The 13,212-nt window shown below is 32.8% G+C and overlaps 1 protein-coding gene across 2 annotated transcripts; it reads left to right on the top strand.

Annotated features, from left to right (window-relative positions):
• Window positions 1-8,668: 8,668 nt before the first annotated feature.
• On the top strand, window positions 8,669-11,264 carry LOC133302028 (xylan glycosyltransferase MUCI21-like). Of its 2 annotated transcripts, none has more exons than XM_061501747.1 (3): window positions 8,669-9,213; window positions 9,308-9,385; window positions 9,687-11,264. In XM_061501747.1, the coding sequence occupies exons 1-3, from the start codon at window positions 8,997-8,999 to the stop codon at window positions 11,006-11,008; spliced, it is 1,617 nt and encodes a 538-aa protein (XP_061357731.1). In that variant the 5' UTR covers window positions 8,669-8,996; the 3' UTR covers window positions 11,009-11,264. The 2 variants fall into 2 exon arrangements, with proteins under 2 accessions (XP_061357731.1, XP_061357732.1); XM_061501748.1 differs by lacking the exons at window positions 8,669-9,213; window positions 9,308-9,385 and having other exon boundaries at window positions 9,686-9,805; window positions 9,848-10,363; window positions 10,436-11,264.
• Window positions 11,265-13,212: the final 1,948 nt, after the last annotated feature.

The raw sequence follows: 13,212 nt of genomic DNA, 5'->3' as shown, positions 1-13,212 counted from the left end.
CACAAACACCCAAATACTTTTAAATTGCTATAGTTGGCTGCATTGCCATGAATGAGCTCATGTGGAGTCTTTCCACCAAGGACCTTAGAGGGTGTTCTGTTGATGAGGTGTGCTGCAGTTAATACACTTTCTCCCCAAAATTCGATTGGCATATGAGCTTGGAACAACAAAGCTCGTGACACATTCAATATATGTCTATGTTTGCGTTCGACTCTCCCATTTTGCTGTGGAGTATACACACACGAAGTCTGATGGAGAATACCTTTCTCACGGAAAAGCTCAAGCATATTTTTAGACTTAAACTCAGTTCCATTGTCTGAACGAATGATTTTTACTGATTTACCAAATTGATTGTGCACCATAAGAAGGAACCTGCGCATTTTCTCATAAGTTTCACTCTTCTCGCTCATTAGACAAACCCACACTGAACGGCTAAAATCATCAACTATCGTTAAAAAATAATGAGCACCAGAATGAGAAGAAGTACGATAAGGTCCCCATATATCACAATAAAGAAGTTCAAAACAATCATTGCTATGATGATTACTGACAGAAAACATAGTTCTAGTTTGCTTGGCCCGACAGCACACATCACAGGCCTTATTATCTACACTATCAAATTTAAATTTTGCAACAAAAGGAATCATTGAAACAGCTTCAAGAGAGGCATGACCCATCCGTTTATGCCATAGCTCTAGAGATTCATGGGATCGAACTGCAAACGCTGCTGTTTGGTTCTGCCGAATCACATACTCTCCGTCTTTGAGATCACCCAACCCAATCACCATCTTCAGCTTGCGGTCCTGCAAAACACAATTCTCATTAGTAAACAACACATCTTCTTCTTGTTGTTGCACCAATTGAGACACAGAGATCAGATTGCATCTCAGATTGGGTACAAATAATACATCAGATAAAAGAAAATGTGGATTGAGTGCATCAGTTCCTTTCTTTATGGCATGTGTTACAGCTCCATTAGGTAGCCCTACTGCAAGTGATTCAATATTTTTAACATTCTCCAACAGTTCAAGTGAGCCAGTCATGTGACGAGACGCACCACTATCAATGAGCCAATCATAAGAAACAACGTTACCAGATAATTTTTCAGCAGGAGGATGAGGTTTATCCACCAATGAAAGCAAGCGCGTCACCACGTCTGTCACAACTTCTGGAGTTAGAGCAGAAAAGGCAGCAACATGTTCCTGTGACTCCTTAGTTGTTGCAGCATTTGCACTATTCTGTGTAGTGTGAAAGTTGCTAGAGTTTGGATGACTTCGTCCTCCTGCAAAGCGCCCACGTCCTCGCCCCCTGCCACCTCCACGATTGGGATAGCCAAAAGTTTGCCAACATTTAGATGATTCATGGTTAGTCTTTCCACAATGGCGGCAAGGTACACGCTCGGCGAACTTCTCCATCCCTGTAGGTGCTACAGTTTGTGCAGCACAACCTATGACATCAGCTCTTTCATTTTGTGTACGAATTATGGAACGATGTGTTTCCTCCTGTGTGACAATGGCATAAATCTTGTTCAGTGATGGGAGTGGTGTGGTATTCAATATCTGTGTGCGTAGGTGCCCGAATGTGGCTTCATCGAGTCCCATAAGAAACTGGTATACTCTATTGTTTTCCTTCTCTTCCTCTACTTCTTTTGCATATGCGCATGTATCTCCACAAGTACAAGACTTGTACACTTTACTCCCTTCAAGCTCGTCCCATACGGCTCGCATTTTTGTGTAATACGCTCCCACACTGCTACCTTGTTGTTTAATTGCAGACAAACTTGCTTTAAGCTGATATACTCTTGGAGCATTTGCAACTGAGTAACGCTCTTTTAAGTCGTCCCAGAGGTCCTTGACATTATCAAAACACTTGATGAATGGCTGGAGCGTAGGATCAATAGTGTTGTGTATCCAACCATTAATCATTGAGTTACACATCTCCCATGCATTCCACTCTTCAGTGTCGTTCTTTTCTGGCGTCTTCACAGACCCTGTAATGAACCCCAATTTGTTTTTGGCCTTGAGTGCGTTTTTCATGAGCTTAGCCCAATTCTCGTAATTGGCTTCACCTTTTAGCATCACTGTTGTCAACAAAATCCCGGGATTATCAGACCCTCCCAGATAGAAAGGAGAGCCATGATCCGAGATTATTTTTGTTTTGCTACTTCCCTCCTTAGCCATTCTCAACTGACCAAGCTTTCGCACTTGACGTAAGGCACTCACTCAGAGTTTCAATTTTGCGGAAGTGTTTAACAGAGATCGTGCTCTGATACCATAATACTTTGGTATCGAACTCACTTTCATTTGAATCAATTGAGTTGCCTTTATAGGCATTACAATAGCTGTTATACATTTGAATACAAACTTATCTACAACTATACTATCTTATCTTTTACTTAACAAACTCATCAGAGAAAACAAACTAAACAAATAAAATATTCTGCAACAGCTAACAACTACTAAATATCTAACGGCTAGATGACTGTTACAAACAACCTACTAATTGCAATAGTTAAGCTAACGACTTGATGACTTTGATGACTGTTACAATCCTTGCTAACAGCTTGAGCCTACTAGTCCAATATCCTTGCTAACAAATAGGCCGAGCCAAATCGAATTTTGGTCTTAAAAAGTTAAGTCTGTGTTTAAATGTGTCAGTCTGCTCAAGTTTGTTACCTGTTATAAATACTACTATAGGCCAGTGGCCTGGCTTATTTACAAAAAGTAAAAGCCTGGTTTAGCCTGTTTAAAAAAAATAAAATAACAAAAAGTTTATCCAAACAGAATATACAATCATCAACACTAGTAATTCCATAAATATCATAAATTCAATATATATCCAAACAACATAATATAGAATAAAATCATTCAAAAAGTCTATTTAACCAATAAAATGGGGTGAAATGGATTGAGGAGAAAGAGAGGTTATTACAAGTAGTATAAAAAAAATAAAAAAATAAAATAATATAAGAGGCCAGGAGAGGCTCTAAGGCCGAGCTTTTAAATTGGAGTCTGAGGCCTTTTTATTAAACGAGCTTTTATACAAGTTCAAGCCTGGTGTGAACAACCAATTTTAGACATGTAAGCTCAGGCCTTCACGAGCCGAGCCAAAGGCCCTTGAAAGGCCCCTGGCTCGTTTAGCACTCCTAATTGGTATCCATTCATTTAACCCATATTTATTGTGAAATTTAATTGAATTTTTTAATAAATCACTTAATTTGTTCAATAATTAAATAATATGATATAATTGATAATTAAATATGCAGCCCATAATAATATAGAAAATACAATTTTCTAACATATAATAAATAATTTATTAACTTAATTAATCACTTGAAAAATTAATTTTTAAAATCAAAACAATTCTGGAAAGCTTTGGATATTCAAAAGCAGTGTTAATAAAATCGGACTGACCCGGCCTAATCGATCCGGGAACTGATAAATCGGTCATATAACCGGTCCGGTTGAAGCAACGAACCGACCATGCATCATAACCGGTGCGACCCGTCCGACCTGGCCGGCTTTAATGAAAAACGGTGACTTGGCCCGATCCAAAAAAAAAAAATTCCAAAATTGTTTAAAAAAAATAAAAAATCATAATAGATATATTTGAATATTTTTTTGCTTATTGACTTACATAAATAATGTACCTACAACACTAATATTATCTTAATTATGCACTATACAGAAAATGTTGATTTGATTTATAGTTAGAATTATCGTTTTCCGAACCTAAAATCTCGTATCACGATCATTATATTTTTGTTTGATTCTTTATTGGATAATAATACGAGATTTATTATTTTTATATTAAAATATTTGAAACTTTTATCATTTTTTTAGATATTTATATATATTTATAATTTTTTAATATAAATTATAAAATTATATATAATTATCGGATCATACGATTAAATCAGTAGCTCACTGATTGAATAAGTGACCCTTACTTTAATAAGATCAATCACTAAACCGATTTTAATAGCATTGTTCAAAAGCGTAAATTTTGCGACATAATGCAATTACGCAAGGAAAGGACGGATGATATTGTAGTGTCGCAGTCGCTACGATTCAACGCGAGCGCGGGCTTCGATACCTGAATTAGCGCGTCATTTGATTAGCTTTTCAAGTTTGAACTGTTCACATGGTTCCCCAAGTTCAGGGCCATAAAGCACATGTGATTTTGTTATTTTCTTTTTCTTTCAAAAAGTTTCTGCATTAAAAACTACAAGATTTAGTAATTTTTTTAATAAAAATCTTTTAAAATAAATTGTTTTTTAATGTGTAAGTAAAAGTTAAATATTTAACTTAGAAAAAAATATCTATCTTTTTAAAGAATATAAGCTTATATTATTTTAGATCATAACAGTTTATTTTCATCCATCAACGATTATAATTTATTGGGTCAAACTTAATGGGCTAAATTTATTATTAATTAATTAATAATTTTTATCCAATAAATTATAACCGTTGATGGACGAAAATCAACGGTTAGGATCTAAAATGATATAAATTTATATCCTTTAAAATGACAGATGTTATTCCCTTTAACTTAATATGTTAAAAATTAAATTATTAATATTTAAAAAAATATGCAATTGCTCAACTTAAAAATAAAAATACAATTTATTTGCCATCCAGGTCATAGAACTTGTTGGCAATGGTATGCTGCCATTAGCATTATTTACGAAAACCGTGATCCTCTTAAAACAGGTTCAAGTCTAGCTCTAACGTACTTTAATTTATTAAAAATATGAAATAATAGAGCGTTAAAAGTTTTTATTAATTAATTTCTTCAAAATAATATAAATATTCGTTAAAGAATAACTTAAAATAGTATAAACTTCTAAAATTTTATCAGTAAAAAAATGTTAATAACCCTTATCTTTATTAATCTTCTTTTAATGCATATAAAATAGAGAAAAATATTTTTCAGTCAATGGAGATAAATTTTTCTTTATGAGTTAAAAATGATGTTATTTCGAGGTTAGAAAAAATATATTTTTGTAATTCTATTTTATTTCATAATTATAATTTTTTAATCTTATAATTCGAAAATGACATTATTTTAAGTTTATTGAAAATAACTTTAACTGGAGAAATATTTTTTACTATAAAATAATATGAAATATAAATATTAATGTAATAAATTTTTATTTTATTTATAAATATAATAAAATTTATAATTTTATGTATTCATCGTCAAATAATTAGAGATATAAAACACTGTGATGTAACTTAATCGCTTGTAGTATACAATATACAATTAGTTTTCTTTATATTATCATATATTATCAATCCATATCTATCAAAAGCAACGATTTTTCCCCCCAAAGATGAAGTTTTTTTCCCTATATTGATTAGCCGTCATTTTCTTTATATATTATTATTATTTTAAATACAGGCATTGGTCTTGCAGCCTCATTATTTATTTCGTAATTTTATTTGCTACTTTAATTGCCTGCTTATTTGTAATTATCAAACGTAACCTAAGAGATTTTTTTTTTCATTGATGGAGTTTTTCTTCTATTAATAAAATCACATGATACAAAATGAAAGTAAAATTATTAAAATACCATACATTTTTTTTTCCAAACCCCCCAAAATGATGTTGTTTTAAAATTACTAAAGATAACTTTATCTCAAGTTATAAGATAAACACTTTTTCCATCATTAAAAATCTGTTTTACATGCAATGTTCATGCAGCCTGTTTCTTTATTTTTGTATTTTATTTACTAAATTAATTGCTGCTTCAATCGCTGGTTTACTTAGTGGATTTGTATATTATTGTAACCTAAGATTATGTTTTCATTTGGTGGAGTTTCTCTTCTATATTGATTAGCCGTCATTTTTATATATACATTATTATTATTATTTAAATCTGTTTACAGGAATTGTTCTGGCAGCATCTTTCTTTATTTCTTAATTTAATTTGCTAATTTAATTGCCACTGCTTCAATAGCTGTTTACTTACCATATACTGGTGGATTTGTAATCAATTGTTTAGGAGTTGAGTCATTATCGCTGGCGGATGATGGTTTTTGAAACAAATCCTATTCCCAATTTAGTTGCCTAGTTGTTGCTACCACCCTAACTCTGCTCTTTCTGGTGACGGTCCTAACTTTCATCTTCCTATTCTTTTATCCTTTTTTTTAGCTCTTATTTTTCTTTTCTTATCTTTGAAGGAAATATTTTTTTACTTTTTATAAAAGAAAAGAAAAGAATGTCTACTAAAAACAAGAAAAGAAATTTGATCAAATCGAAATTTAACAAAAGTTATAAATTGAATAAGATACTCATGTCAAAATAAAGAAAGAAGCAAATATAATTTACATTTTAAAATAATTAATTATCTGTAACTTTGTTTCTAATTCTCCAAAATTATCATGATTAAGTGTTTTCACAACGAAAATCAATAGAAAAGTATTAGAACTTGAAGAGTATTCGTTTTATTCCAAAGTAGATATGAAACTCGCTATTATTGCAAAACCATCACGATAAAAATAACCAAAAGGGAAATAATAAGAAGATGTTTAATAAAAGGGACAAAATTAAAATCGTGCTAAAATGAATAACAAAGACAAAGGATCTGTTATTGAGAGAAGCCAATTTCAACATATTCAATAGGGAAAAAAATATCTAATGTTACTTTAGATAACTTTGTCTAATGTTCATCGAAACGACGTCGTTTTGGAGTTGAAAAATTAAAAAATTAGAACAACAAAAATTATTATAACCCTGAAATAAATTAAAATTACAAAAACACCATAATTTCTGTCCCAAACGACGTTGTTTCGATAAACATTAGATAAAGTTATCTAAAATAATTTTAGAAAAAACAAACCCTATTCAATATGTAATAAATTTGAGCACCCTATCAAAAAATTGTAAAAAAATGAAAGAGGAAGAAGATGAAGAGTCAATCACAAAAAAATAATCATGACAACCCCAGTTCCTATATTCCAACACACTAAAACTTCTAATCAGAGAAAATAGGTTTTATTAACGTGAAAACAACACTTATTATTTCCATTAGATGATTTTAATTACTTAAAAATGAAATTATTAACTACTTTTTCACTTTTAAAAAATTCAGTACATTTATATTTTATTTTAATGTTTTAAAATTATTTCTGTATTTTTCGGGTGATTTGTGCTAGACTAGTTTTTCAATTACGAAATATTATAGTTAGGTCATCCTTTAAAAAAAATTTGGGCCAAGAGTTGAATATTTACAACTTGCAACAGCCCTTATTTCTGATTAGTCTCATATTTAATTTGAGATTGATTTCATATATATGCAGATTTTTTTCTTGTTCGGATTATGAAAATATGTGTAGATGAATATTTGTAGTACATAACTGGCTGCAAAGGATAATTAATGTCATGAAATTAAAAAAAGAAATTGTGTAATTGGAACAAGAATAATTTTTTTTCCCCTCTGCATCGCGTAAGATGGTAGAGCCAACCAGATTCCAGAAACGAAACAAAACATTAACTTAGTATAAATAAATAAATGAATGCATTCTTGGGGAATGGGCTGAACCTTTAGCCATCACTGTTTTCCCGCATTCCGGATTAGTTCCATAGCCGGCTCAAAGAGTCGAAGCTCGTGAGGATACCGGAGGGAGCCAACTCGTCTCAAAGAGATAATTAGAGTTGAGTAACTCCAAAAATAAATAAATAAATGAAATATTACTCTTTCTACGGAAAGAAAAAAAATTAATTGAAGAAATTTTTTCTTATATATTCACAAATTAGGAGAGAGAAGAGACAGAATAAAAGAGAGGGAAAAAAATATAAAGTAGATTCCATCTTTAATTTGTAAATGTATGAGATAATTTTTCTCTTATATAATTAAGGATGTTAACGAGTTGAGTCAGGTCAGACTTTGATATTAAAAAGTTAAGTTTGTGTTTAAATTTGTCAGATTAATCTAGTCTATTAAAAAAATAAGACAATAGAAATTTATCCAAACTAACAACACTAATAATTTTACAAAGATTTATAAATTTAATGTATATCTAACAATATAATATAGAATAAAATCATTCAAAAAATTTATTTAACCAATAAAATATGGTGAGGGTCATTATGAGAACTTAAAAAATATAAAATAAAAATAAGAGTTAGTATATTAGCCAGGCTGAAACACTCGTTGAACTTTGGATCGGAATCCTCTCATCATGTCATGTGGGGAATCGTAACCCTATAAAGTGGATCAATAGTAATAAAAGAGGAGAGAGAAAAAATGTTAAAATAGATAATTACGAAATCATAATTGTTGATTTAACTTTGTATGGTTGTGATATTCTCACATAATTATATCATATTTTTTTTGAACATGAAAAAATCCATTTTCATTAATTTTAGATATGTAAGTCAACGACTTCACGAGTCATAATAAACGCCTCTAGTTTATTTAGCATCTCTACATATAACATAGAAGAAATATTTCCTGAGAAGCCACTGCGATTGATTTAATAATTAAGAATTTGAATAATTTGTATTATATTGTGTTTTCAATTTTCTTGCATTAAAAACAAAATTTCCTAATAAATAAACACTAGTTTTGAACAATAAATAGGAAACATTCTATTCTTGTATAACACGCGGCTGACGTAGTTGACTGAGAACAGCGAAACCACAGCAGAACATAGAAAACCGAGTTCCCCAACCAAATGAAACACCTCTTCTCTTCTTTTAAACCCTCCTTTTCACACCTTCTCTTCCTTCTTCCTTCTTCCTTCTTCCTTCTTCTTTCCTTTCTCTCTCTCTCTCACTCTTCCATCAAATAACAAGTTAAATCATCTCAAAGCAAAGCACTTTCTTCCACAACCTCACACCCTTTTTCTCTCGCAACAAGCAAAACATCTTACGAAAGAACACTTGGGCTGCACTCATTTGTTACTTTTTCTTTTTTTTCCCCCTCTCTGTCTTGTTGATTCTGATATTGTCAAAAGTGTCAAATATCGTGACTTTAGACAGAGAAAAAAATGGTTCACTATCACCGCTACCATCAACCCAGAAAGGCTTCAGAGTTTGTAAAAGATGAAGAGTCACAGAATCTTGTGTTGGATTGCTCAGGCTCTGGTTACTACAGGAGAACCAGGCCAAAGTTGTTGTCTTTTCTCTTCCTCATCAGCTTTCTCTCATGTTGCTATGTCTTGGCACCTCTTTTCCTTCGGGATTCTTTCACTTTTTCTCTTTTGTGTAAGCATCTAACTAACCTTGTGCTCAACCTGAAATTTCGTTGTTTTTTGTTACTTTATGCTTTGTGTGTTGATCTTCTTCTCTTGCTTTTCAGACTCTCCTGGAACTAAAAATGATGGGAACGAAGATGGGGTTGATGTAAATGCTTCTTCATGTTCTTCAGTTTCTAGTGGTAACTATTCCTATTCCCTTTTCTTCTATCTAGTTGTTCTTGTTTCTAGTTTTTTTTTTCATGTATTCAATTTTAGATGTTCAGTCATATATAGTATTAACAAAATGAATAGGGGTTAAACCCTTGGATTTTCCTTGCTTCAGTTGATAGCTAAGAAAATTAAGCTGGTAAAGTAATGGAATTTTTGTCTTTTACCAAAGAGTTTACATTTTTTGAATCATAAACTTCAGAAATATAGTTTATTTCGTTGTTTCCATGTCATTTTATCCTAATAATCTTTCATGCTTCATTTGTAATGCAGGAACTATATGTTGTGATAGGAGTGGTCATCGTTCTGATATCTGTGTCATGAAAGGTGATATAAGAACACACTCTGCTTCCTCTTCAATCTTCCTCTACAACTCAATAAGCACCAACAATGTTTCAAGGGCTGTTGATGGCAGAAAAGATGAAGAGGATCAGCTACTCCAACATGAAAAGATCAAGCCCTATACTCGAAAATGGGAGACAAGTGTCATGGACACCATTGATGAATTGAACCTCATCTCAAAGAAAGTGAAATTAGGTAATGCTCGTCATTGTGATGTCCAACATGATGTTCCAGCAGTGTTCTTCTCTAATGGGGGCTATACTGGCAATGTTTATCATGAATTCAATGATGGAATCATACCTTTATACATTACTTCCCAGCATTTTAACAAGAAGGTTGTGTTTGTGATTCTTGAATATCATAATTGGTGGCTCATGAAGTATGGAGACATTCTTTCTCATCTATCAGATTTTCCTGCAATTGATTTTAGAGGAGACAACAGGACACATTGCTTCCCTGAAGCCATTGTAGGTCTTAGAATCCATGATGAGCTAACGGTGGATTCTGCGTTGATGGAGGGTAACAAGGGCATTGCTGATTTCAGAAACCTTCTGGATCGAGCTTATTGGCCTCGGATTAGGGGCTTGATTCAAGATGAGGAAAAGGAAGCAGAAAAGAAATTGAGAGAGCAAATCTCTTCATCCCCATCATCAGAAACCTCACAACAAGAGTATATTAAGCAAGAGGTGCAAGAAAATACATGGAAGAAGCCTAAGTTGGTTATTCTCTCTAGAAGTGGGTCAAGAGCTATAACTAATGAGAATTTGCTGGTGAAGATGGCAGAGGAAATTGGGTTTTTTGTGGAAGTTTTAAAACCTGGAAGAACAACAGAATTGGCAAAGATTTATAGGGTACTCAATGGAAGTGATGTCATGATTGGGGTTCATGGGGCTGCTATGACACATTTTTTGTTCTTGAGACCAGGTTCTGTGTTTATTCAAGTGGTTCCTCTTGGTACTACATGGGCAGCAGAAACTTATTATGGGGAGCCTGCAAGGAAGCTTGGTTTGAAATACATTGGCTATGAAATTCATCCTAGAGAGAGCTCCTTGTATGAGAGTTATGACAAAAATGATCCTATTCTAAGAGACCCTGCAAGCATTACCAAAAAGGGGTGGGAATACACAAAGAAGATCTATCTTGACAGCCAAAATGTTAGATTGGACCTCAAAAGATTCAGAAAAAGGTTGCATCGAGCTTATGAGTACAAAGTCTCCAAATCAAATCTGAATGTTCAACACCAACCACTGTAAATTTCAATGGTTTCATTTACCTCTGTATGTTCATTCTTTAATGTGGAAAAATTATAGTTTTGAAGTCTTAAACATTCTTATGCAGTCCAAGACAACCTGAAAAGTTCCTAGTGTGATATCTTGTGTACAGCAAGCATTTAGAAATATATACTAGGATGTGTAAGTAAAAGCAGCAACTTTTGTCAATTGTCACTTCCCTACATTTTGGTGTGAAAAACAGTTTGTGTAACATTGTTTACTTCGGATTAATAAACCATAGAGGGTGGTTTCAAATTCTGTTGAGAGGTTAAAGTTGATCATGAGATACTTAATCATTCTAGAATTTATTCTTGGAGGACATTTCTTGAGTAAACCCATGCATGTTCCTTTGGAACTTAAGTATGCTATTAACAACCTTAACCGTGAGGTTCCTTTCGAATTCAGATATGTTACTAGGCTGTGACTTATATTAAAGATTTGAAGTAACTTATCCTTATTAAACTAATGACATTTTTTTAAGTAAAAAGAACAAAGGTCATAGACTCATAGGGGAATCTGAAAAAGCACATTACAGCAGTGCAAAGCTGTCAACAATTTGATATGCAGTTACAAACTTATCCTACCATAGATGTTAAGTCTGTGTCGAGCCAAAAACAAAATGAAAAGTCTCTGTTTAGGTTTTGGACTTGCATTCCTGTTTAACATAAGCCAGAAGGCATTTGAATATGTAACATTTCAAGACATGTAAGTGGAGTCAAATTTTAAAATTCTCACGCAAAATTATGAGTAGATAAAGTAATCCAATAATAGTCATACGAAATTGGAAATTTTAGTGAGCATCAGAAAAATATATAATGTAATATACCAACGTTCTTGGAACCCAAATGCATATGTCATTTCTGTCATGTGGCAACGTTATCCTCGAGGGTTGTGTGTACTTGTGTTGTGCATGTGATGATACTATCAGTGAAGGCATTATTGTATCTCAGTATGGCAAGTCCATTATGGACATGTGATATGTTGGCAGTTTCAACGGGGACCACTAACGGTTATGAACTAATAAGAAGTAACATGCATGTATTGTCGGGGTTTTTAATATAACAAAAAAAATTGAACATATAATCTAATATAAATTATTCAAATATCTCATCAGTAGACCAATTCTAATGGCTTGTTATTAATTATAGATATCCTTGTTCATAAAATTTTATATAAAATGTTACCCTCATTAATATTGAATCTAAACCATTCTCAGGATTTATGAGTTCGTTAACTAAATCGTTTATTCGTAAGTGCTTTGTAACAAAAAGTAAACAATATAATACAAGTAATTCACTGCCATGTGATAACTTGTATTGAATGTTTACCATTTAAATTGAGTGCTTAAGTAATACCAAATGAATTTGTATTTTCATTTTCTCAAAATTCAAGCGAAAGTAAGAATATAAAACTAGAAATAACTTTTGACTTGAGAATGTTTTTGACAGAATTGTTGCATTTTATAATAAAAAAAAAAAAACTTGTATGAACTATTTTAATGATCCATGTTCTAATATTTATTTAATGGGATAAGATATTCTATCTATCTTTTTTTCTTATCTACTCATCTTCAATACCATTAGATCAGAATTTCACTTTCTTTCTCCTCTTGAAATTCTGAATCAATGGTGTTGGAAATGGTAGGCAGAAAAAAGAAAAGAATAACCTATCTATTTTTTAATATGTAACTATCATGTGATTTACTGATTTGGTCACATGGGATTTGGAAGGACCCTTTAGTCCAAGACTCGAGCATGTAGGGGCACAAGGAATTGGGCTTGAAACTCCGTTCAAAACTTATCCAACATTATACAATTTTGTTCAATTTGGAGACATATCTATGATTATGCGAACTTGGTTATCATTTGCATTAGAGGTGGCAAAATGGGCTCAGCCACCCCGCCCGTCAAACGGGACGAAGCGGGTTGAGTTTTCCAAACCCGCTGCCTGTGAAGCCTGTCCCGCCAAGCCTGCCAGCCCGTTCAGGCTGAATTTTTTTATTATTTTTTTTTAATTTTTAATGTAAAATGTCACGAACTTGGCGGGCAGCCTGCCCCGCCCGCCCAAACGGGACGAAATTTCTAACCCACCTTCGAAGGCAGGGGAAGGGGGGAGGGGGGCAGTCCAACCCACTTTTTTGACGGGCTTATGGCGAGCTGATGCGGGGCGGGACAAGCAGCCCACTT

This window comes from Gastrolobium bilobum, unplaced genomic scaffold (assembly GCF_033153095.1).
Source record: "Gastrolobium bilobum isolate Gb01-03AN ecotype WA unplaced genomic scaffold, APGP_CSIRO_Gbil_v1 utg21186, whole genome shotgun sequence".
Taxonomy (NCBI): Eukaryota; Viridiplantae; Streptophyta; class Magnoliopsida; order Fabales; family Fabaceae; genus Gastrolobium; species Gastrolobium bilobum.
The sequence above is the reverse complement of the archived record's forward strand: the minus strand, read 5'-3'. Positions and strand labels throughout refer to the sequence as shown.

Bases quoted from the DNA above. Each gene is read 5' to 3' on its own strand.
- LOC133302028 (XM_061501747.1), top strand. From the start codon at position 8,997: ATGGTTCACTATCACCGCTACCATCAACCCAGAAAGGCTTCAGAGTTT. The intron at 9,214-9,307 runs GTAAGCATCTAA...CTTGCTTTTCAG, and splicing joins TTTCACTTTTTCTCTTTTGT to ACTCTCCTGGAACTAAAAAT. The intron at 9,386-9,686 runs GTAACTATTCCT...TTTGTAATGCAG, and splicing joins ATGTTCTTCAGTTTCTAGTG to GAACTATATGTTGTGATAGG.